The sequence below is a fragment of the Amblyomma maculatum genome, chromosome 3 (assembly GCF_055883805.1).
Source record: "Amblyomma maculatum isolate TAMU_Amacu chromosome 3, ASM5588380v1, whole genome shotgun sequence".
NCBI classification, from domain to species: domain Eukaryota; kingdom Metazoa; phylum Arthropoda; class Arachnida; order Ixodida; family Ixodidae; genus Amblyomma; species Amblyomma maculatum.
The window spans coordinates 199,991,521-200,017,872 of NC_139346.1; the positions used below are offsets into that span (position 1 = coordinate 199,991,521).

At 43.7% G+C, this 26,352-nt stretch overlaps 1 protein-coding gene across 1 annotated transcript; it reads right to left on the reverse strand.

Annotated features, from left to right (window-relative positions):
- Window positions 1-261: 261 nt before the first annotated feature.
- LOC146197402 (mitochondrial fission process protein 1) lies at window positions 262-13,094 on the reverse strand (the record flags this gene model as incomplete). The annotated part of the gene is made up of 3 exons (XM_084599210.1): window positions 262-4,152; window positions 9,289-9,416; window positions 12,995-13,094. Coding segments are annotated over 3 exons (531 nt in total), but the record flags the coding sequence as incomplete, so codon positions are not given.
- Between the last annotated feature and the right edge of the window lie 13,258 nt (window positions 13,095-26,352).

Consider the following 26,352-nt stretch of genomic DNA (forward strand, 5'->3'; position numbering starts at 1 on the left):
CATTTCTGCTCCAATAAAATTCTCGTTGAGGGAGACGATTTAAAAATGTACCAAACAATGAATCTGCATACCTGCGCCTGTCTGTGCACTTCCATAAGTGTACCGCTTGGCTTCACTAAAATCTTTTGCTTGATTTGTGACCATTATTGCTCTATGGCATTGGAAGATTGAGCTGGTTGCCTTGAGACAAGGTGCAGGTGTAAGCTGCCATATCTTGTAGCACAAGGATGGGCCATGCTAGCACCATTTGTGAGGGACACATTTGGTGTGATTGGCAGTTTTATTGGATTCCCACAACGACCACATTGCGATGCCACTCGGTATGAAAATCGAACCACGGCACTCGTAGTAAAGCTGAAGCAGCTTAATGTGGCTAACCGACGCATTTGTAAATGATGTTTTCCAAATGTGTACTACTTCAGTACAAACTTTTCGCTTTGACGAAATTTTATTCTGCATCTCATCAGCTCTGTAGCAGACTCTTCTTGTTGGCCTGGGGCTACAAACAAGAAATGCAGCCTCTGCAAGTCCAATGTGTGAGTTGCGACTTCTCCCTTTCAGGTACATATTTCGAATCCCATAATGTGTATGTTCCTTGCTTTTTGTTGGTTGGTTGGTTTGTAGGGTTCAACGTACCAAAGCAACTCAGGCTATGAGAGACGCCGTAGTGGAGGACTCCGGAAATTTCGAACACCTGGGGTTCTTTAACGTGCGCTGACATCGCACAGCACACGGGCGCTTTTCTTTTCGCCTCCACCGAAAAGCAGCCACAGAGGCCAGGATTCGATCCCGCTTTTTTGGGAACAGCAGTCAAGCGCCGTAACCATTGCGCCATTATAATCTGAATAGGCCTGGGGCTAATGTGGTAAAATTTGGCATCTCATGGTTTGCCTTGGTGTTCATAGCTTTCACTACCATAATAGGGAGCTAGGCAAATATTCTTTTCAGCCACAACAGCACAGTGGAAGAAAGAGTGGTCAACAGTCATGCTTTTGTAACGAAGTGCTTGGGCCGCTATGCATCACTTTGTTGTAAAGGCTGCAGTCCATATGCATGCAACACAACATAAGCACATTCTACAGCAGAAAACCTCAATATAATGATAACTGCACACATTTAAAGAATGGATTTTCTTCAAGACATTGTCAGGTGGAATGTTCAAACGCAGCTGATTTTATCACATGGAAGTTCACAAAATGTGAGCAATGCAAAGCACAGCGCCAGAACGTCGAAAGCTGCTACTTCCTCTCTTGACAAAATTTTTCTTTCTCAAAATGCACAGTCCTCAATGCAGGGTGGAAGTGCTGGCAAGTGCTCGCTGAAGTTTGTCATTTCGTAACTGCTCCCAAATTGGCTGTTGGGTTACACTGTGGAGACAAGAACTCCTCGAGAGATTTTTTCCCCCGACTTTTTAGGTTGACGTTTGTCATTTCGTAATTGCTCCCAAATTGGCTGTTGGGCTACATTGCGGAGACAACTTGTTGAGAGATTTAGGTTTATCTTTTTAGGTTGAGTTTTTAGGTTTATCTTTCCTTTTTAATTAATCACACCCGCTGTGCGATTGCCAAGTTTGGCCATTCAGACTGTCAGGTCGGTCCGCTGAGTATGTTTTTCTTTTGTGTTGGTGTAGTGTCGACTAGCGCTCCTTATGCGCGCCACAGCTCACTGGTGGCCAAAGATTACAATGGCAGCGGCACAATTTGCATTTTTTCAGCAACAAATCAGCTGTTGGGAATGCCTAAATTATTTTGTTGTAAATTGTAGTGGTCTTCGCTGTGTAGACGTTCACAATACATATGGAAGATAAGAATATGGTCAGGGCATAATAAATCCTTCGTTTTACAGGTTGTTTTGTTGCATAGGTATTCGAATGTATTGCTGCTGCTTCAAGCTTTCAGCTCGGCCTTTGTGAACTTCCACGCAACATGGTGCGAGCAAATACATGCGCTTCAAGCAATACCAGATTTACCCAGATATGGTCAGCTGGATACGAGCTGTATGAGAATGCCAAGAAAAAAAACAATGTTGTATGCTGCAGCATTTTCTAGACCTCCATGAAAGTTGCAAGTTGACAGAATACGAATTTTCCCTAAGTTTGTTTTAAGGAATGAAACAGATGCCTGTCCCTGTTAGCCTTCTCTAAAGAGGTCAAGGGAGCATTAGCACAATGTTGAAAGTTTTCAGTTATGATTTCATATAACTGTCTTGTGTAGTCAGGCAGCCTTGTTTAGGTTCACCATTTAGGGTAACGAAAACTATGCTGTTTTAATTTTGCGACACGTCAATTTTATTCTGAAAGACCATATTTTCAATGACTGCATTAACCATGCAGAGGGTTGTCTAGCAGTTTCCAGGCATAGGAATCTTGCTATAGGGAGACACAAACTAGTTTCGTACTCATGCTACAGGTCGACATAATCACTGAGGAACGAAATGTCTCCCAACTGGACAATGATTGTCATTCCCCTACCTGTGGTGATAAATGCAGGCCTTTTTAAGTCACTACACAGTAACAAACAGCACTCGCAGCTTGCTCTATAGTGGCAACCCTTTCCAGTATAGGTACCTCAATTAAGATGCATAGGTATATTCTATTGCATTTTCAGCATGCTGCAGAGATACCAAAGACTGAAAAATCTGAAAAGTGACAAAAGGAAGAACCCAGTGTCAGCAATGCGTGACACATCCTGAGCTCTATGCTGCCAAGGAAGACAAAAGTTGGACGGTCACGATGCAGTGAGAAATGCACAGCATGTGCAGGACAGCAACCATGAAATGAATATGGCACATAAGGGCTCATGTCATCCTCCTGTTTAGTGCTTGCCCTGCAGTTCCAAGGAAAAAGCCAACTGGCCTAGCATCGTTGTCCATCAAATGCAATTTGAACACCCCTGTGTGTGTCTCCTTGAAATATAAGAGCCTCCTTGCAGACAGAGCTATGTGCTTGGCTGCTGAGTGCCAGATCACAGAATCAAATTCTCGCCAGTCACCGATTTCAGTAGAGGCAAAATGCAAAAGAAGTCTGCGTACTGGGATGTTGGCACATGCTAAAGAAGCCCAGCTGGAAAATGCCTCCAGCACATCCAGCATGTTTCTGCGCATTTATGTGCTGCCACAAGGGACCTGGCTTGAACTGCGCAAAGAAGTAACAGGAAACAAACAAACAGGCTACACAAAACCACTAGTTTTTACCGTGCATTAAGCATATGAGGTGGAAGTCTAAAATGCACTTTGTACTATAGCCACAAAGGTTGGAACTTCAAGCAAACCTGGTCCATGAACATGCGATGCCATACTGTTTCCTAGTTTTTCCTTCAATACCCACCTGTTGGCACAATTAACCGCAGCAATTTGTCTATCTAACGGTATAGGCAAAATAGTCCTAGCAGAGCCACTGTGTGCGTATGCTTAATCATATACCTGCAATACCAATGTGAATGCATGCAACTAAAGCCTATTCCTAACCTTTAAAAAAAGCTAGGCAGTGAAAACGTGACATCATCAGCTTCTGGCATTCACTACATTCCTTCCAGAGCAGCACACTGGCACTAAAGGTACACATTTCAGAGCAGTCCTGCTTGCGCGTGCAGCATATGCTGCATGCTGAAGCAGCAAATGCTGCCAGTCCCCCAGAGCTTTCACAATGGCCATTACAAAAACCTGCCGACTGAGTGAGCAAGTTATGAAAATGAAAGACGTGACAGGCACATGCCACCACTTAGCAATAAGTCTCTCTAGTGACTGCATGTGCACCATTAATAGGGAACATGCGAGTAGAGCTGAAATGGTGCAGTATGGTAAGTTTTGATCCTTCCCTCCTAGATTACAATATTAGCTGCACAACTGCAGTCAACCAGAGGACTCTCCGGACTGCAACCACTGACGGAGTGTTTTGTCCATGAGAACGTGAACACCATGGTCTATGGGCGAGACGATGAATGGTATGCAGCCTAGACCAATGCCAGTCGTTGTCCATTTACATTTGTTGAGTGGAAGGCTTGAGTAGCGCTTCAGCAGGAAGAGTGACAGTGCGCACACCCTGTTGATGGTGAGGCCGGGAATAATGACCGAGGCCAGGGCCTGCCACATTAATGTGTCCACAGCTGTGTTCAGCAGCTTCTTTCGATGGTCCTTTGCATTTGAGCACTTGAGCTGGAAGCAAGCGGAAGGCTTCATTAGAATTGAGATGCACTGCACAGAAAAGGTTCCACACTTGTGGGTCATGAAAACAAAAAGAAAGGAGGCTAACTGCATCTCCAAAATTAGTAGTGAAGCCATGCGCGCACCTTAATTACAGTTTGGTACAATACTGAAATAAAGAATGTATTTCTTAGAATAAGTCATATTCATTTGAATCGAAGCCAAGAGTTTCTTTTTCCTTTTTTTAATACAACATGACAGGTAAACAAAAACAAACCGCTCAGCCTGTTCAATAACCATCAGGAGTAAGTTCTTATTACATTCTTTCTGCATAATTTTCATCACATATGTATTTCTTGCTGTCTTAAAACAACTGTAAAGGACTGCCTTCTTGTTGCATGTGGTGTTTGGAGTGAAACAAATCAATATATTACCCTGCTTGTTTCTTTTGTCACATGTTGTTGTTTGTCATTAGCCTGTTGGGGCACACTACCTGACACTGTACCTATAGTCACAAGCTTCCTCATGTTGTGTGTAGACATGAGAGAGCATGTAGCACTGTGCACTAAGTCACATCGTGGATGTGGCTGGATTAAAATTTCTGTATGCTTTTAGCCAAGATTTTGGCTCAAAAGAAACTTGTCAGGCCATTGACCAGCCGAAACCCTTTGCATTTAGGAACACAGAGGCACGCGCGCAGACTGCATAAGTGGCCATGAGGTATTGTCTGCGCCATCATCTGCAACGGCGCACAGTTGTTTTTTTTCGTTCCCTTGTAATGCCCTTTGAGATCTCATTGGGGACGCAGAAGTGGCCACCAGCGACGCTGAACGCAGCACTAATGGTGGCGAGCCTGGAGGCATACACAGAGCCTTTGCAAAGCTCTGTAAGTCAGCTTTTAACTTTGCAAAAGCCTGGTAGTCAGCTCCTCAACAAAGCGAAAACCCTTTTATCATGACAGCACGGCCCCTCATTGGGAAAGAAGTTGGTGCTGCACTGAATATTTCTACTTTGACCATTATGTCGGGTACAAATCTGGCAAGCAGCACGCGGTAGCAAAGCGAAAGGGGGGGGGGGGGGGATGAATGGTACCTATGAGGCATTGCCTCACCAGAGGTGCTCTTAATCCTCTAAACATCAAAGCAACACAAAGCAGAGGCGCGCAGGAAATCGGCACGGCCAATATAGTCACAATAGAAGTCTTCTGCACTGAGCCCAATTTCTGCCCCCAAACAGGTTTTGCTGCCATGTTGAAGGGAACTCTCGCTGTGTTGAGAAGCTAGCTCTTTTGCAAAAGGCCTATAGCATTATGCTTCAGGTCTAACTATGATTTCGTAAACAGCAGCATCGGGATCCTGAAAGGCCCCCTTAAGGGCTTGTTAGACTAGCAGAACAGGTTGGCTGTCGCAGATACCACAACAGAGCGGCGGGAGTGGTTATCTACCTGTGTAAGGGTCTGTCTGCAGTACCAATCGAACTGTTTGGTATTTTCAATGAAGTTGGTGAAATGTGTGCTGCAAGGTTGGACACCTGCTTGCTGGTATAGTGGCTGTCTACTTCTTGCCTACCGCATTAACCAAAGATGTACACGTCCTGTCCCACCCATTAACTGCATGTAGATCCACACCAATGCTAATAATGTGTCTCGTCTGTTTTGTGCTACAATATCGCTATGTTCATACACCAACAAGCCCAAAAAGCTACACTTTTGAGCTAATAATGGGAGACTTCAATCTAGATATAAAGACAAACCAGAGCTTCATACCACTTATGAGCAAAACAAATTCCATTCTTCTCCCTCGTAAGTCCTCCCATCGCTGTGATGACTTTCTGAAATACTTGTACTATTCAGTTCAGTTCAGTTCAGTCGTGTCCGACTCTTCGTGACCCTATGGACCATGTCACGCCACGCTTTCCGGTCTCTCAATATCTTCCTAACATCACATAACTTCATCTGCAGTGCCTCGAGGATGCCATCTAACCATCGCATTCGCTGCCTACCCCTTCTCCGGCGACCCTCAACCTTTCCCAACATCAAATCTTTCTCCAGCGACTCCTCTCTTCTCATCAGATGACCAAAGTAGCTGAGCTTTAACTTTAGAATTTGACCCTCCAATGAGCAGTCAGGGTTTATGGTCGACAATATCGACTGATTTAATCTTCTGGCAGTCCAAGGAACTCTCAAGAGTCTTCGCCAACACCACAATTCAAACGCGTCAATTCTTCGGCGGTCAGCCTTTTTCACAGTCCAACTCTCGCATCCATACATCACAACTGGAAAGACCATAGCACGAGTTATACGAATCTTGGTTAGCAGACTAATGTCTCTGCTCTTTACTAGGCGGTCAAGGCTAACCATTGCTCTCTTTCCCAGAAGCAGGCGTCTCCTAATTTCATGGCTGCAGTCTCCTTCCGAGGTAATCTTGGAGCCCAAGAAGAGAAAATCTGTCACAGCTTCCACTTCTTGTCCATTGATGCTCCAGGACTTAACACCTTATTCAGAATCAACCTTTAGTGCAGCAAGTAAAACATATCTGCCTCCACTTCTGCAACCATAATACTTCCTTCGTCACAAGACCTGGGAGCGGAGTGCAACCTTAAGAACAAGTACGTGGGAAAATAAAGTGTGCTCTTTAACTGTAGTACGTACAGGTCTGCATGACTCTTTAAAGTTGTCTGCCTTAGAGATAATAAAAATTAAAACATGTAATCAGGTGCACTCAAATTTCGCATATACCTGACAGTATTGTAATCATTGGTGTATTTTTTCAAGCCAATAGGTTGCCACACTAATCCAGGTTTGATAAGACTGCACAAGCCCTCAGAAATCTGCACGAGACCTGTTTTTAAAAACATTGCATCAATTATGCCAAGTAAGCGAATTTATACTGACTACCAGTGAGCACCCAGTGCTGATAAAAAGCTGAGTAGTGGTTGCCAAATCTCACTTCAGGTGCTATAAAAAACATTCACACTCTTCGACCGCATCTCACTTTAAGAATAGACCTGCACAGTTTACATTCCTTGAGGTGTCCAATTTATGGCTCATCTGGATGCCACACGCAATGATAACTGGGTGAATAGAAGTGGCTTCAGTTACAACGTACCACAGAGATGATCCCTAACACACCCTACTGCTCCTTCCTTTCTGATCATCAGCCAATTTATACTGGAGTACCAAGGCTGCACTGTGAGCGACAAGGCTATAGTCAAGAGCTCTTGGTTTATTTTGACCACCTGGAGTTCCCTAAAATGCATTTCTACCTCCCTGCTCTGGCATTTTTGCATTCTGCCTCTAGCAAATATGGAAGTCTGAAACTGTGACCTCACATTCAATAGCAACACTGCAAAGCTCTCGAAGACGTGTTAGTGCATTTCCACTTGTAATAAGGCTTCACAGCTTACCCCCATCTAAGACCGCTCAGCAGTGACAAAATGAGCACATGGGGCATCTGCTGCCTTCTTCCGTGCCTCATGCAAAGTCTCATGCAAGCACAGGCCATACATTAAGCCTTCGATCATATTGACAAAGAAAGCATCTTAAGAAGGGCACGAGGAAAGGCAGAGAAGTTAACAAGTCAATATTGTCGGCTAACCTGCATTAGGAGAAAAAAAGAGTGAATATTAAGAGAAATACCAACGAGGATGTCAAATTACGTGCATGCCGTGAATTCATAACACATAACAAAATCATAATTTTATGCTAGGGGAAGAGAAGAGGGGATATGAAATGAAGGGAAAGGGGGGGGGGGGGGAGAACACAATTAAGTATCTGCACATTGCAAAGTCATAACATACAGTGCAAGCACAATGTGCTCAGAAGCAGAACAGTGTCCTGACAGATATCAGGATCATATCTATCACGGTGATCAATGTTAGAGGATTCTCATCTTTATAAACTGGTAAGAATGAAGACAACAAAGTGCGCGGCATAACGATTGTCTCTCAGCACTAAATATTGGTCATACAAAGCGTACACACTCTAATGTCTCAAGAAGGCGCACTACGAATGCTGCCTGCAATGGAAGCTGATGAAAAGTGCAAATGTTGAAGTTGTCATCCTGCTACACTGCTTGTGTAACATTCAAAACAAGTGGAGCTAGCAGAATCGGAGCAGTATTAACGTTGGTCCTGCCTGCTTTCTGCAGTGCACATGAACAAATTGCATGCACAAAAGGGTGTCAATGGTTTTTTTGTCGCTGTGCATGTGATCATGGTGTGTTTCAATGGATGTAGAATGCAAAAATTCTTGTGTGCAGGGGCCTTGGTGCACATATGATGGCTGAAATAAATTTGAAAAGCCTGATTATAGGATTTGCTATAGCCCGATGCAAATTATATATCGATCACTTTTTGAGCCCACAAATGCAGGTCCGGTTCAAGTGAAAGGTGCAGATGTCCAAAAAGCACAAGTCACTGAATATGATAGCTTGTTTCTGGAGGCCTATTTAAAATTACACAGGTACAGCCTAGGCAAAAAGTCTTTGCCCCCGTTGCCTTTTTTAAACTGCATAGTACAGCACTCAAGACAACCCTGAAGAAAAATTGTGGGGACAGCAATAATGGCTCCCGTCTGCGGCACCCCTCTCAAACCCTTGTCCGCGTACATGCACTTGCTGCTCGCTTAGTAATCATTTCCTAAAATTTGCCTCTATTATCTCACACATACCCAGTAGCATTCAGCCGTAAGTTACCACATTATATGCAAAACTACCCGATGTGGATGTAAAGCCCTGCTTTAACCAAGCCATATGAATGTGCCTGCGTGGCCTAGGAGCAGCATTTCTGGATCCAAGGGTCCCAGAGGGCCCAATTCCCTTCGTCCCCCACCATCTCAAAGCAGCAACCAAGGTAATCAGCTTCTGACAACCAGTCAGTATACTGCCATGTCACCTGTTAACTAGCACCTGCCAAAGTCATGCACACCATTTTTCACTACAAATGTCAACAATGCCGGATTTTACACAGGACAAAGCCTTTAACTCCGCTGCATCAAACAACAGGACGAAGATTCTTCTTGCTTTACATGAATTAGCAGTTTTACTGCTGTTTTGGATGGTTCACTGCAGGGCTAAAAGCAAACACATAGTGGACAGGAAACATTTGATAAAAGGTAGGGAGATTGATTACATGCTGCATCGAGCTCACCTTGTCAACCTTCAGTACTTTATCTGTGGTGTCAGCCACGACATAAGCACTTGCAACTGCATAGGAGAGATGGACAACACCGACACGGACTAGAGACCTGAAGGCTTCTCCAACTTCATTTGTATAGCCTGTAAAAGAAAGGATGGTGGTAGTCATAATAATGACTGACATGGTACTGCTAACATGAGAAGATGGGCAAGTTGGTAGGTATTCATGCTAAACGAGCGCGAAAGAACAAACACGGAAGAGAAGACAGCTGTTTGTTCTCTCGGGCTCGTTTAGCATGAATGGTACAACTAGTCAAGCATGATGCGTACACAGCAATTGCAGCAAGATTTGAAAGGAGTATCAGGGATCGTACAGGCGCCATAAGAAAAAAGTTAAGGACTTCAAGGCAATCCTAGATAATTTTCAGACTTACTATGTTAAGAATTTCGCAACACATAACCAAATGTATGAAAATATAAGCTTTTCTTTTATTGCACTCAACGAAAAAAAGTTAGTCCATCTGCCAATTTGACCCCGAGTAATAAATGCTGAATACTTCCAACGGCTAGCTGTCTAGCCATGGCTTGACAGAAGCAACAATTCTAGCTTCCCACAGCTCTGCTAAAGCTAAAAAAAAAAAAAAAAAAAAAAAAAAAAAAAAACAAAAAAAAACATACCTTTCTCAAAAAAGAGCAGTCATTTTTTTTTTCTGCGACAGCTGCATGTTCTCTGATTAGCAAAAAAGTCTAGTTAAGTTGTTATAGATTCATTACAGGCAACGGCACAGTGGACCACACGGATTGAAGGTTACAAACCGAACAAGCCATGTTCTCTGCAAGTACAGTGCCTCAATGTTAGGCGATCAATCTTCAAGTAATGAGCATTTCTAACACCTTCTCAAGGCCTGCTAGGTACTCATCTAACCTGCAGCCCATTGGCAGTCTTCTTATTTTTTTTTTTCATGCATTTTTTACAAGAAAACTCGCCATCTATAGCTATAGACCTTTGCATTTTGGGCTCCCTGGGCGCTGCCATATTGCTCACTGGACAGTCTTGTTCCCTGTGCTCAAGCACTGTGGAAGTTGCAGTGAAACCGGTTTCCGATGGTCCAGAGAGGAGGAATTTTGACAACTCCCTCACCCGATGCAAAGGTCTACAGTTTGTATTTCACTCAAGGCAGATTTTTAGCATTCAGGGCCATCAAATCCTTGTAATCGCTACACAGCCAAGCACTTGGAAATCTACTTTCCAGGTATTATCACTGCAGCATAGTTGCATCCATATCGAGAGAACTGCGTGAATGTTTAGAAAAGTCAAGTTTGTATATCAAGAGTAATGTCAACACATGTGCAGCACAGGTGTGTGTATACAGAATTACAACACAGCAGCAGCAGCCGGACTAAATCCGCTGCATCGCGAAGACCTCTCCCATTTTTCTCCAATTAACCCGGTCCTGTGCTAGCTGCATGCACGTGACCCCCGTGAACTTCTTAACCTCATCTGCCTACCAAACTTTCTGCTGCCCTCTGCTACGCTTTCCTGCCTTTGGAATCCAATTGATTACTCTTAGCGACTATCAATCATCCAAGAATGGTCATCGTCAGCAGCAGCAGCCGGACTAAATCCGCTGCATCGCGACGACTTCTCCCATTTTTCTCCAATTAACCCGGTCCTGTGCTAGCTGCATGCATTTGACCCCTGTGAATTTCTTAACCTCATCTGCTTACCCAACTTTCTGCCGCCCTCTGCTACGCATTCCTTCCCTTGGAATCCAATTGATTACTCTTTGCAACTATCAGTCATCCTCTCTTCGCACTACATGCCCTGCCCATGCCCATTTCTTCTTCTTGATTTCCACTAGAATGTCATTAACTTGAGCTATTTTTCTGACCCACTCTGCGCGCTGCCTATCTCTTAACATTACCCCTAACATTTTTCGTTCTATACCCCACTGCGTTGTCCTGAACTTAAGTAAAACCCTTTTCGTTAGCCTCCACGTTTCAGCCCCATAGGTGAGTGCAGTTAAGATGCAACTATTGTATACTTTCCTCTTCAGCGATACCGGTAAGCTGCTTGTATTAATCTACAAACACTTGCCAAATGCAAATCAACTCTTTATTGGGCTGACTCGCGCCTGCAAAAGAAATAAGCGATTTGGCGGTGGTGATAGCAACGAACGTGCTTTCTGGTTGTCGAACTGAGAATGCCCGTAGCGCCTGTCAAAGCGCAATTTAAAGGCGGTAAGGAAACATCTAGATAAAACTGCTAATGGTGACTAGCATAACCTGTAACATTTTAGAAGCACATGCGAGTGGCTAGAATCTTCGAGATACATCTCAGCGCATCTTGTGTGACAAAGAAAATGATAAAGCTGCATCTCGTGGCAACGATCACGAACAAATAATGAGTACAGAATCTATCTGTGCAAGCCCGCATGCCAGTGGATGTAACAAATACAGATCTGAATGGTATGCGGCAATATAGAATTGCAAGCCCATTTTTCTGCTTTTCCTGTCTAGGTCATCAATCATTCTTTGAAGTTCATAACCTGAGTTACTTAGCAAGGCAATGTCATCGGCGAATCGCAGATTACTGAGGCATTCTCCACCAACCCTTATCTCCAACTGCTCTCATTCCAAATCTCTGAATACTTCCTCTAAGCAAGCTGTGAATAGTAGTGGGGAGATAGTGTCACCTTGCCTAACACCTTTCTATATGAGAATTTTGTTACTTTCCTTACGCAGAACTATGGCTGCTGTAAAAAATGGTAAGAAACAGTAATGGCTTTAACGTGGCAGCCATCTAAAATGACAAAACCAAATATTCAAAACTTCAGTAGAAATGCATGTATGCATTGAGAAAAGAACTTTCCTTATTCCTCGGCTTTATGAAATTTTCTTCCTGTAAATCATGATTTCCATCAAGGATTTAAGTACCTTCAAGGCTTAAAATTAAAGAAAAAAAAAGAAAGCAGGCACTTCACAAGCTTTGAAATTGGGACTTGGAAATTGGAACTTTGGAGAAATTCAAGGTGTTTAATGGGATTCAAGGACCTGTACATACCATAGTTACGTGGAAATGGAAGGACATAAAGCTTATTAGCTTATACACAAAAAGGTGTACACAAATGAAATGCATATTCGTGAAAAAGGTTGGGTAGTGCAGTGAGGAACAGCAAGAGCATGTAGTACTAACTTTGCAAGATATAACTAACGAGAGGATATAATGAGGCAATTATAGTTTCATTTGAAAGGTCGCATCTGGTAAGCTTTAAAGAGCACATTTGGTGCGTTGGGTGCTAGTACATACGTCGAACAGCAAATTGAGTTGACGCTTGCTTGTAGCATGGTGTATGTTCCTCCGAATTTGAATTTGAGATTTCTAGAAGCCCTGGATTCAGGCAATAATCGCGGGAGCGTGCGCATCACACAAGCTTAAAAGAAATAAAAAACCGTTTCTCAACGATCTGGTTTGGTTTGGTTTGGTTTCTGGGGTTTAACGTCCCAAAGCGACTTAGGCTATGAGAGACGTGCACTGACAACGCACAGCACACGGGCGCCTTTCTTTTCGGCTCCACCGAAAAGCGAACGATCTGTCTTACTGCTTGCTGTCAGAAAGCAACTTGAGCACAAACCCACGCAGCGACCTTGAGTGCTCACTATAATTTAACAGCACGTCATGAGTGAAAGCCGGCGGGTGTTTAGAGGTCAAGACATACCTAGTAAACGGACAGGCGTGTCTCTGAATATATCAATCTCTTTCTTCGCCGACCTCGGACCATTCGCCAAAGGCGAGCTTGCTTCAGCAGTACTTGAATCGTCCTACTTGAACTTGCAGAGAGCCGGCTCCGTGAACTGCGCATGCGCGCACAGAACCAAAGTGGAAAGGAGGACGCGTTGATTCTCTCGACGGATGTGACGTCAAACAACTTTTAGTATTTGCTTTTTTCTGGAAATAAGCCTCAAACCCAGATGCCAATTACCCCGTTTCGAACCACCGCACCCGAGCAAAAGCTGGCGCGCTTTTCGGGCAACGGGTGCTCGCGCCTTGCGAGCCCTAGGTCGCTTTTCATGCGTCGGCTTGTTTTAGTTTGCGGGGCATCATCCCGATAGATGCAAATTCGGTGAAAATCTGATTGTTTGTGGATTGTTGCCCTAAATTCAACAGCGTAGCCTTCGGTCCTGTCCCTGGCCTGTCTGCAGCCTCCGACTACGGTGAGTCGTACGCGAATGATGGTGTTTCGTACATGCCCGCGAGCTCTAGGTAAAGCATTTGTCGGCGTTCTGCTACCGTCTTGCAGCTTTTTTAACGAGTTTTTACACGGCAGTGCAGCTATGCGGTAGTCACAATTACTGACGCGGCGTAATCACGCGACAGTCTCCGGGCGAAGGCATGTGGAGACTGCATAATGGCGTCGATCCCGTTTCTTCGCGCTTGAAACAACCGTTGCATACCTGCTGCTGTGCACCGATCAGTTGTCTTCGGGGTGCACTGGGGTATTGGGACGTACGCGGCGACTTACAGATGATGTGAAACTATTTGCGAGTCGAGAGTCACGGAAGTTTGTAATTTGCTTTTTTTTTTTTTTTAAGATTCTTCGTTTGTGGTCTAGTTTGTTTGGGCAGTAGCAGGCATTTTGGTGTGGTGCGCCAGCGTGAACGCGCTGGTTTATGATCAGGAGGTTTTATTGCCTTCCTCGCAGCTTCAGCAGATAGAGACGGTCGTGCTTCCGTCAAAAAACTGTCGTAAGGTATTTATCTATGCGGCCCATACGTGGTGCTGCAGTGCAAGAGGTCAGCTTCTTTACAGTGTCGACGAAGTGCTAAAGAAGGGGAGTTGCTGGCTAGCTGAGAGGTAGTATAAATGTAAACTGGCCCAGTGCGAAATGAGCCCCGGAGTGAAACGAGCCTACTGCTCAGCATAAAATTGCTACAAGATACGGGCGTATACCCGCACGAATTTATGGACAGCTTATTTGAAAACAAAGCAATAATTAACCTGAGGTGGTTCGTTTTGTTGAGGGGAGTGAGGCACCGTTGCATGTACAGCCTTTGTCAAAAGTGTAGAGCCCGGGGGTCCGCTTCTGAGCCTAATAGTGGCACTGATGTAGAATTAGTTGAGGCCTTTCCCACTGAAGGGGGTAGGACAAAAAATCTTCTTGCCATCAACAAAGTTGGAATACCGGAAATTCATTACAAGCCGCAGGAACTGGCCCAGAAGCAGAACCCCTGGGCTCTACACTTTTGACAAAGACTGTACCTCGTAATCCTGTCAAAGAGCTTGGCAGTTGCTGCTATAAGCACTCTTGATTACAATTCCATGCAAGCCACAGCATATTCCGCACTTACTGCACACATGATTTACCTTAGTCTCTTTGTTGCTATTTCAGTGTTTTGCAAGTGTGCTAAATATTTGTATTTGTGCTAGCATTGACTGCTAGTCTCGTTACTGCCTTTTTCCTTCTGCGGCAGGCACTCTCACTTGCTTTACTCAAATCAAATTCTACTGTGAGTGAGTTTGCTGAATTTATGCAAACTAAATGTAATTGCTGTATTACTCTCATTTATTTACATTTACAGAGGCAAGGAATACTCGGGGCCGACGTACGAGTTTCCTCCACCAGTTGGATTCCGCCGCTACCTCAGTAGTGCAGTGAGCTGTGACTGGTGTGACCAAATGGACACTCACTCCTTCTACTGGTTTAGAGCGTGCTCCTAGTTAAGTTTAAAATATCTTGCTTGCAATGTATTTAATCTTGTTGTGGAATATTGTCACCCTTGCATTTGCTGATATGTTATTATTTGGAAAGCATTCAGAGTGATTTTGGACGCATGATTTGCAGTGGCGGGAGGTCGAGAAGCACAAATGTTTGACTGCAATTTTTTGCCTCTCTAGTTTGCAGCCTTTAGAATTAAAGCAACAGATTGATATGTGAACAGGCCTGGCATGGATTAAAGAGTTTGTCATATACAACAACACTTGACCCTTGCGGGGGTAACACAGCTGTGGTTATCTGAGCAAAAGTTCTCTGTATGTGATGGTGTCCGAAACACGGCATTGTCTTAAGTAACTTGGCATGGAATCGGCCACTTCTTGCATTCTCTTGACAGCATCTATTGTAATGTGTGCTAGGCGACATGCCTTCGGATCTGTCTGCAGCAGTTGCCTTGATGTATCAAGATGGGGTGGTTGTTGCGAGTTGGAAATTCCTATTCTCCAGACTACACCAATAAAATGCAGTGAAGCCAAATACCAGGAACCGATGTGTTATGTGGTTCATTGTGAAGGCTTGCCATTCTCGTAACTTTGCCAAATTGCTAGAAACATTATTTTTAAGCCCGGTCTTCTTTTGCTCATAGCACAACTCATTTCGTGCATTTGTCAACTTTTTGTGGTTTATGGTTGGCACATTTTGCAGAGGGTGACAAAATTTGAGCTGGTGTGCCACGAAGGTTAAATATCTGTTTATTGAACTCTTCTCGGGAAGCTACATGCAAATCCTGCCTAATGTGGCTGTGAGGGCTTCACACTTGATTGATGTACCGGTGCATTACTTGTGGCAGCTGGTCTACATTGTACAGGACTGCCACTTTGAGGAGCACCAGCACTGCTATGAAGCAGATTCACAGCATTGTTCCTGGTGGAGGCAAACCACTGTAGATGTCCTCATTCCAGTGCAGCTTCAGCCAGTGAAGTTTCACAATGCCCGTGTTAGACAAACAAGAGGCCTATGAACTTGAGCATTTCACTTAGTCATTTCTTCCAAACATCCATCAAAACAAGCAACCTGTTGGTTTCCCCAAAATCCCTGTACAATCATATTTATTTTTACAAATAGTTTGTATAAGCTGGAGAGCCTTCACTCAAGTATACACTAGGTTCCTATCTACGTGAAAACTACACGCTTGTGTGCCAGTGTCAGCAGATCGTTACTAACGGTTGTGGAAACCCTCCTAAACAGAGATAAAACTGAGGACATGCAGCGATCATGTGTACATACTCAAAAGCAAGTGGGTACGGAAACTATGTGCACCTTTGGCCACTAGTTGGCATTACAGGTGGTTGTAGTACCTGAATCGCTAAAAGCTGAAATCAGAGCTTCTTCTGACAGACTCTTCTGGCTTCTTTGCTGCTAGTGCGATAAAAAAAATCTGTAGCTGAAGTTGCTGAATCACACAATTTCAGTGTTTTTTGTTGTGTGGCCTGACATGAACATTTCTTCATCTAAGCTGCCACCATTCTTCAGATACAGATCGCTTGTGTGTCACCACTTGGTGCGATGTTACTCTGTGTCACCAGGGGTAGAGACAGACAATTGGAGGAGGAGAATACGCTACAACAGGACATGTACTTGCAGACTAACAGGAAAAATAAGGAGGCCTTAGGAAAGCTAAAGAATACGGTAAACGCCGCCATGAGGCTCACTGAAAGAATCGCCAATCTAAAGAGAGGATTGCAGGAAAAGGAGTCAAGTCATTTGGTACAGGCATTCGTGATCAGTAGAACAGTTTATGCGACGCCTTGTATGAATATGGACGTGACGGAGGAAAACAAGGTGGACGCTATGATTAGGCTGGCGTATAAGGCGGCCCTTGGGTTACCTAACATTGCTTCTACCGAAAGTCTGTGGGATTCATCATCATCAGCCTGACTATACCCATTGCACTCTCCCATATTTCTCCACTTAACCCGGTTCTGTGCTAGTTGCATCCGCTTCACCCGAACTGCGAACTTCTTAATCCGCCCATCTAACTTTCTGCCGCCCCCTGCTACGTTTTCCTTCCCTTGGAATCCAGTTTGTTACCCTCAGCGACCATCGGTTATCCTCTCTTCGCACTACATGTCCGGCCCATGTCCATTTCTTCTTAATTTCCACTAGAATGTCGGTAACTTGAGTTATTTCTCTGACCCACTGTGCACGCTTCCTCTCTCTTAATGTTACCTCTACCATTTTTCGTTCCATAGCCCTCTGGGTTGTCCTCAACTTAAGTAGAACTCTCTTGGTTAGCCTCCACGTTTCAGCCCCATAGGTGAGTACAGGTAAGATGAAACTGTTGTATACTTTCCTCTTGAGCGATAACGATAAGCTGCTAGTCATAATCTGCGAGTGCTTGCGAAATGCGCTCCATCCCAATCCTGTTCTTCTTGTTATTTCCTTTTCATGGTCCGGATCTGCGGGTACTGCCTGTCCAAAGTAGACATATTCGCCTACTACTTCCAGTATTTCGCTACCTAATGTAGACTGCTGTTCCTTTCTGAGGCTGTTGAACATTACCTTAGTCTTCTGCATATTGATTTTCAAGCCTACCTTTCTACTTTTCCTGTCTAGGTCATCAATCATTATTTGCAGTTCATCCCCCGAGTTGCTTAGCAAGGCAATGTCATCAGCAAATCGCAGATTACTGAGGTATTCTCCATCTACCCTTATCCCTCACTGCTCCCATTCCAAGTCTCTGAATACTTCCTCTAAGCAAGCTGTGAATAGTACTGGGGAGATTGTGTCTCCTTGCCTAACACCTTTCTTTATCGGAATTTTGTTACTTTATGCAGAACTATGGTTGTTGTGCAGCCACTATATATATCTTCCAGCACTTCAACGTACGGCTCGTCTACCCCCTGATTTCGCAATGCCTGCATCACCGCCGAGGTTTCAACTGAGTCAAATGCTTTTTCGTAATCAATGAATGCTATGTATAAGGGCTGGTTATATTCCGAGCATTTTTCTATCACCTGATTGATGGTATGGATATGATCGATAGTAGAGTACCGTTTCTGAAGCCCTGCTTGATCCTTTGCTTGATTGCAGTCTAAGGTTGCCCTGATTCTATTAGCGATTACCTTAGTAAACACCTTATACGTAACAGACAGTAAGCTGATTGGTCTAATTTTTAAGGTTCTTAGCATCCCCTTTCTTATGAATGAGGATAATGTTTGCGTTCTTCCATAGTTCCGGTACTATCGATGACACCAGGCACTGCGTATACAGGGTAGCCAGTTTTTCTAGCACGATATGTGCCCAGCACAGCCGCCCCAGGAAATACATACTTGCCACTCACATTGCCACTGCTTTCCTCCGTCCCCATTCCAACATGCGAGAGCTGTCATTGGAATCTTGCGAGCAGTTGCATGGTTGTGCTGTTTACCTTTAAATCTGTCAGTGAAGAACTTAGTGATAGATACTGATTGATAATGATAGTGACAGTGATGATGACAGGGATTACTATGATGTCATGACGTTACCAGGCGACTCGAGCACATGTGAAAGTTAACCTGATCCAGTCGTCAGTGCAGCGCCTTTCATTTGGCGTTTGCTCTAACGCCACATGACACAGCATACAAAAGCAGACGCAGTACAGCAAGCATCAGCAGCATTTCAAATTGGTTTACAGGAAAGAAAAGGCGTATCTCACACTTCTCCGCAAACACCTGAATCGAGCCATAAGGAAAACGAGGAAGGAGGTGCCATAGTGGAGGGCATCAGACCACCATGCAATAAAGGCTTTCACCTCATTGCTCTTTAGTGGTCCAAAGTGCCCCTAGAGTTTTTACTTTTTGCTCGTATGAGCATTCAGTTCAGTGCTGCATAGTGTGATGTTAAAAAAGCATGAGTACCAGGGACCGATGCATTTGTCACCTGCAGTCGCTCATTGCGACCTTGGCTGTTCCTTTTATGTTATTTTGTGTTTGTCATGACACATTCATGTGTTACCCCGCCGGGATGGCGCAGTGGTTAGGGCGCTTCCTAAGGATGCGGGATCGAATCCTGGCCTCAGCGACCGCTTTTCGAATGGAGGCGAAAGGCAAGGCGACCGTGTGCTGTGGAATGTCAGTGTACGTTAAAGAACCCCAGGTGGTCGAAATTTCCGGAGTCCTCCACTACAGCGTCTCTCATAGCCCGAGTCGCTTTGGGACATTAAACCCCACAAACCATTCCATGTGGTTCTGCCAGATATACAGTAACTTGGCACTAGCTAACAGAAAGTCGCTGTAGAGAGTAGTGATGTGGTACTAGCTGGTATTATATTGCGCAGGGCCACTCTAGCATTTTTTTTTTTTTTTTGCCGGAAGCTTAAATGGAATTCTTTTTGACTGGGGCAGAAAAGTTTCGCAATTTGAACGCCCGTGCTCTTCTCTAGCGTTGCTCTGTGCCTGCACTTCACTGCAGTGCAGGCTTGAGCCAGCGGCAAACGTATACATAACCAGCGCTGCCAGCTTTGGCGAATTAGTCTGCTCGAGGTTGCTGTTACAAAAAATAAAAATAAGCATCAAGATACCCCGCATGCTCACTTGAGATGCAGACTAAAGGTCGTTCCTGCAGGAAGCATAATCAAATTCAGATGTGGGTTTCAGTTTGAGCACAAGCAGAGTGGTGAGTGCTTTTCCACATTAACAGTGTTGAGCTGCCCTTCTGCCAGGAAGTGCTCTTTGCGAACTGATAAGTACAGTAGAACCCCATTACAGTAAAGTCACCGGGACCGGCCAAAATCTTACTATATCAGTTGTTAGTGATGACACGGTCCTGAAGATACTATCTCGTAATTAAAGTCTGCTTACTAAGCACATCTTGTTGCTTTATGAAAAGAACGCTCTAAAATGCCTTCCATCTCTCTCTTATCATCTCTGTGCCATTTCCTTTTTCATTTTTTTTTTCTTTTACAGCTTGTAGAAGTACCTGTTTAGCATGAATGCAACATGGATACGAATACAGCCGAGCTTGATTCCAGCTGAGAACCAAAGCATTGCGTGAGCGCAGCATCATCTTCCGCTGTTTCCATATTTTAAGAGGCAATAGATGAAAAATGCACGACAGTCCAGCACTGCAAAACCTCACAAGCCACGCCTCCAATTCTTGCCCCTACTCCTTCGCGCTGAACAGTGTTGTGTGAATGTTCGGCCGTTTCTTCGCTTCCCTTTTTCTTGCTGCACTTTTACTCTATTTTTAAGTGACCGGCCGTCTTCTTTTTGTGTTTGGTCAGCTTTACATTTTTCCCGCTACGCGCTGCATGCTTTCCCTCACGGCTCCAAGGCCTTAAAGTTGGCTTCTTCTCAGTGCTGATGAGCCTAGCGGTAAAACCATAAAAAAAAAAAGCACTACTTATTTTTTTTTAAGAAAAAATTTCCTCGCGATTCCATGTAATGCGTGTGCAGCAATGCCATTTCGTGAGAAGTCGACGCCACGGCCAGACGTTGTTTAGTATAACCTAGTTTTACCAAAAGCACTACTATGATGGGACTTCAGTTTCACTTTACTATAGCAGGGTTCTACTGTACAATGATAACCGGTCATAGAGGCTCCTCCATATTTCACGAGTGGAATGAAGTCCAGTTTTGTGCCCATTGCAGAAACAAGCTGAACAAGCTGGTCATTCTATGTTTCCGTTTTCTGGAGAAGGTGCTTTGCAGCAATACCTAGCCTTCAGGGGCCGTGCAAAAATCTTAACAGTGACATCCTACGAGATATTCAGAAGAACTTGTTCAAGAAAAAGTATAGACAATGAATACGATCTGTGCAGGGGAGTAAGAGCTAGGAGTTAGCATTGCTGTTCTCAATGCAGCTGATGGGTTACGACCATGCAAGCGGGTTGTGCCACCTAATCTACAAATCACAGTGCGACACATTGTACCCGTTCTCCACCCTCTGCCTCCTACCTTCTCTTCATCATCCCTCTTGTCTCTACTTTGCCACCTGCCAATCAAGGTCTCAAAGGGACGAACAACACAAGCTGTCTAAAGCCACCACTTGAAGGAAACCAAATTTTGGTTACATGTTGATATGACAGCGTTAAAGGCTGCCATTCACCATAAAATTTGGTATCAGGGTTGTGAAAGAAAAATTGTGGGTGATAGCCGGGAATTGATTGGTGGCAGGGTTGTGCAAAGTCACTTGATCATATGATATGGCAGATTTGGCAGGAGCTGCCAACTCAAGCTTCTCGAATCAGATGGGTAGGTGAAATGAATCGAACCCTCCAGGACTCTTGCATTTCAAGTCAGACATGCTACCCGTAGGCCACAAAGGCACTTCATACGGCTAGGTTAAGGGAGGCTTTATATTTGTGTCAGGCAGTCTTTCACATAATGTGGTAGTTCATGACTCTATGCTAAAGAGTATGTATAAGATAATGGAAGTACCACCATTGCCAAAAATAACCAGGCCGCGTGCTCCACTTTTCAGCCAAGTAGCAGATAATTCGTACCACTTCTGAAACTGTAAATCTGTGCAAAGTAGTAAAGGCAAGCTGCAGTCCTCACTTCTCAACAAGTTGTGATCCTCTAGGAATTCATGTTGACCTTAGGATACAAGCTAAAATAAGGCCTTGCCTTATTTTTACCTCTCTGCAAGTTCGATCCCTGCCAAGGCACAGGGGTACAGAAAAAAATTAAGGCAGATTGCAGTCATGTACAAGACTGATGACACAATGATGCTGTTTCTGTTTGCCTCAAGTTATCCGTGATTATACTTCGAGACTCATCGTGGCTATCTGTTGTCAGCGGACAAGTGCAACAGATATTACGCCTTTTCTTTCCTGTAAACCAATTTAAAACACCGCTGATTCCTGTGTGGTACGGCGTTTGAGGAAGCGACAAATGAAAGGCGCAGCACGGATGCCTGGATTGGATGCCTGGCAAGGTTAGCTTCATATATGCGTGAATCGCACGGTGAAGTCATCGGTCATGACCGGACATGATGTCATGTGGTGACCTCAGTTCTGGTTATTAGACATGACTGGATGTGACGTCATGATGATGTCACATCCGGTCATGGTGACATTACTGCGAACACATTAAGCTGCGCACAATAGATGAAACAACCTCCAGCTTAAACAGCATCACTGTTGAAAGTGGGCGTTGTGCAGTCTAGTTGAAGGTTTGGGCGGCTGTATGCGAGCAAGGAACTGAGTGCTGTGATTTAACTTCCCAAAATAAATGCCACCGAGTGGTACTTTTTTCTTAATACACGTCATATATTTACTAGGACCACCTTACTCTGTATTTTACAGCTGTAAATGCTGCAAAAAGCAAATTTTCTAAATTTGAGAATTTTATTCTGGCATGGCTTATATTCTCTAATCTCCAAAACAATTTTCTTGGGTTCCTTTACTTCTGGAAAACTTGGGGTATTGTTGGAACAACTACGATGAGAACTGCAAATTTTACAAATTTGAAATTAAAGTGTATGAGAACATGCAAGATGGCGACCATGGCACAAACTTTTTTTTTTTCCGCCTAAAACAAGCTGGGGTAATGTTTGTCGTAGTAACCCAATACAGTCCTTTTCTAAACTGACGGCGGTCGAGCGTAAAAATTGCGTCAAATGGCATGATATCGGTCTGTGTGCAGGCTTCACACAACTCGTACTCTCAGGCAAGTCCAGTAAAAGAATCTGACTGCTGAGCTGCTACCCGGCACAACAGAACCCAGAATGCAACCTAATCCTACGTTAGCCTGCATACTTAATATTTTTGAGACAAAGCATTCATAGAAGGTTGAAAAAACTCGTACATGCAGAATGCGATAAAAAAATCTGGAACAAGTTTCATGACACGCATGCCATTTTTCACAGCATATCACACAACTTGGAAGAAAGTCGACAACTTCACTTTGAAAGCAAATTTTTGTGAAAATGTACAACACCACTGAGAAGGAAAACAATTGAAGCAGTTGAAACAAAAAAATTTGGTGGCGTATGTGTCAGTGAACCCTCAGTGTCTATTAAAGAAAGTGAAATCAATGATCTTCGACACTAGTAGAACCTGAATAGCGCTGTGTGATAAGGCTGTCCATAAGTGGCAATAAGCAAAGTTAAAATCAAAACAAAACCAAACTTGACAGAACTTGCACCAATATCACTGCTATGCTAAAATAAAATACGCAGACACCATATAACCACTGTTCACAATACAAGTTCTACAAACCTGATGCGAATTTTTATATCGTAGCTGTAACGATACTAGCACAGCCTGATAATTACAGTACACCTAAACAATCACTCTACCTGCCTCTATGCATATATTGTATGATATATAGGCACTATGCACATATTTTACTTGACTACAAAGTTCAGCATGGTAGTTAACAACCATGCACATGAAACAGCTCGGGTATTGAAAAGCCTCTTCCGATCATGTTCAAAACCAATATATTCTGATCAAATCAACATGCAAAATGTAAATCTTTCGTAAAAAATTTCATTTTGCACACAAAGACAAAGGTAGCTTTACTGCACATACTGTAGCACGAGTTGAATGCTCCGGGCAAATTTTTATAGTGCTGCAGGGTTTTTATGTGTTTATTATATGAACGATGCAAAAAAAAAAAAAAATCGGTGAACTCCATAAAAGGTGCCACATTAGAACAAAAATTAGCAGTGCTATGCCTAGATAATTCCACTGCAAGAATGCATCTGTGCTGACTCATGTTCTATTGCCATAAACAAAGTACAGTATGTGAGGAATACAAGGGATGGAGGTTTGATTCCCAGTGGAGACAGTATTTATTTATTTTATTTACCCCACTAATCACACATGTGCTCTGTGCTGTCGTACAGTACAGCAAGTAATGGCATATGGTACCTGTAGTAAGACATAGTTCATGCTGGATACATCGGCTGTCATGCAAAGATGTAATCAATGCAATTAACACTTTTTGTAGTGGCTTGAAATTGTTGACTGCGACCCCGAGCAGTTCGCACGTGAACACTGGCAACCACTGTGATTTCGTAGTATTGATGACAGTCGCCGCAGATGATGAGGGGAATGTCTGGTGCCTTCACAATGCATCAGCCATCTCGCAGATAAGTGCTGCCCTTCAGCGCCACCATTGCAATTCTTGTTTAAATGGCTATGGGTTGTACAAACTGGAAACTGTAGCAGACTAACAATCTTGTGCATTCACAATGCCGTAATAACAACATTGCGTGGGTAGTAATTTAGAAAAAATAAATACATTCACAGTTAAAACTGGTTCACTGGACAATATTTTGTAAGTAATAATTCAACAATACTGCACAAGAATTTTCAAAACTCCTCTGAGCCTCACTAGGGCACCTATGAATGTCGTGCAGCCTTGGTGGATGGAACCGTGACAGATTATTGTAGTTGAAAATGTAGCCATTAAATACTGTCCTTTTTAAAATGCGTGATAGAGCGTTACACTGCAGTGCACAGGTGTAGAACATAAAAACATGGCTGCAGCTGCGAGCTATCAGGTGGCTGTCACACATACTCCATGATAGTAAATCAGGTATATGTATCTTCCATGGGGCAGGTAGCTAGTAGCAGGCTAGGCAGGCAAACAGGGTTCGTTCATGGCTCTGGTCCACCAAGAATGTGACAGTGCTGCAAGTCATCTATACTTGGGAAGATTACCTAACATGCAGACAACTACTGTAAAGTCAAACACTGAAATTACAAAAAAATTAAGTTGATAAATGAAATGTACTGCCTTTGGATCTGAGCAAGAATGAGAACAGAGGCAAGCCATTTGGTAAGCCTGTTTCGATGCATTCCCTAAAGCCACATCTCTATGCTGTTCTGACCAGTTTATTTGTTTTACAAGAATACACTAGGAAAGAACCAAGCGATCGCACATTACATCTACGTTGTGCACTACAGTTATAAAAATAAAAATCATAGCTAACGAGTACGTGACCCCGTTCGGTAATGCAGTACATTTACTTTGCTGTACAGCGTACCACTCGTCTCGGGACTGACGGACAGCGTGTTAGGCCCTTATCATTTGCCAAAAAAAAAAAAAAAAAAAAAAAGGCGAAGCTTAATTTCTAGTAAATCAACATTACACTCTATTAAGAAGCGGTCAACACACTTGAGACACAGTTCTATATTCAGCTAGTCTGCAAACTATTACCACAGTCATCATACATAAAAGCAACAACAGGCGCATACATGCAGCATGTGCTGAAAAGGCGCGTCCGATGCAAGTGCAAAACTGACGTTGGCCTCGGTGATCTTACGACTGCTAGGGAAAGCTACATGCCTCACAATAACACTAAAAATTAATTCAAAGCACTTCTGACACAAACGTAAGCCTTCGATGTCTCTGTAGTCACAATGCCTAAACACTTTCAGCGGAGCGCTTTATTTAGTTCTGCGCAGGCAAGCTCAGAACTTCTCTCAGACAACCTCAAGTGCAGCAAGAAAGTAACCTTGCTGCAATGTTCACGGTTAAACGTCCCGAAACAAATCGTTCCCAGCTAATTTCGCACAGCGATTCGCGGAAGAATCGCGGTTCTAGCGCAGGCACCATGCTTACCAACATGGCACTCGAGTACGTTAATGTTCCACAAATCAATATATTATGTAACTCATTTCCTTCCAAAGAGCAATCAGCTGGCTTTCTATTCGACTTACCAAAGTGATGCTCACCGTGCGAAGTGCGTCACCTGTGCTGTATAAACACAGAACACAGCCATTTTATGGTTCGTTAGCATTAACAACAAATAGATAAAGCGCAACACAGGGTCCGCAAAGCACTGGAAGGAGAATAACTAGAGTCAATAACGCGTCAAACATTTTTTTTTAAACGTTTCATGTAACGCGCCGCAACTCAAAATAATTTAGCGGAGGGGGCGATGATGATGATAATGGCGCACGCACCATCGTATCTGAAATTGTTGCAAATGAAACTATACAGTTTCAGTTAAACAAAGGAGGTGGTGACGCATAAACTACAAGTGCCAATTTTAATTATCTAAAGGTTTCCTTTTACTGAATTAATTTTTGTTGGTATTGGACGTTTTCGCCACCTGCAGCGCTGTCACTCAACCGTTGCAACGGCGCGCCATTTGAACCGGCTGGTTGTACGGTGCTCGCACAAGTCTCTGCTGTTCTCTCGAGTTCTCTCTTCTCTGTTCAGCTCTCTCTGCAAGCCTCCCAGAGGCTGTATGACTCATTTATCTCGCCACAAGTAACTTTTAAACCACAGTTCAGCAATGCGACACTAGAGCCATTCAATGAAGGACTACACTTATTCCTAGTCTGGCATTTATTTCCTTTGCGCATTTTCACTCTGTCCATTCATAACAAAAACTTGGAAGAAAAATCAAGAGGCTAAGTG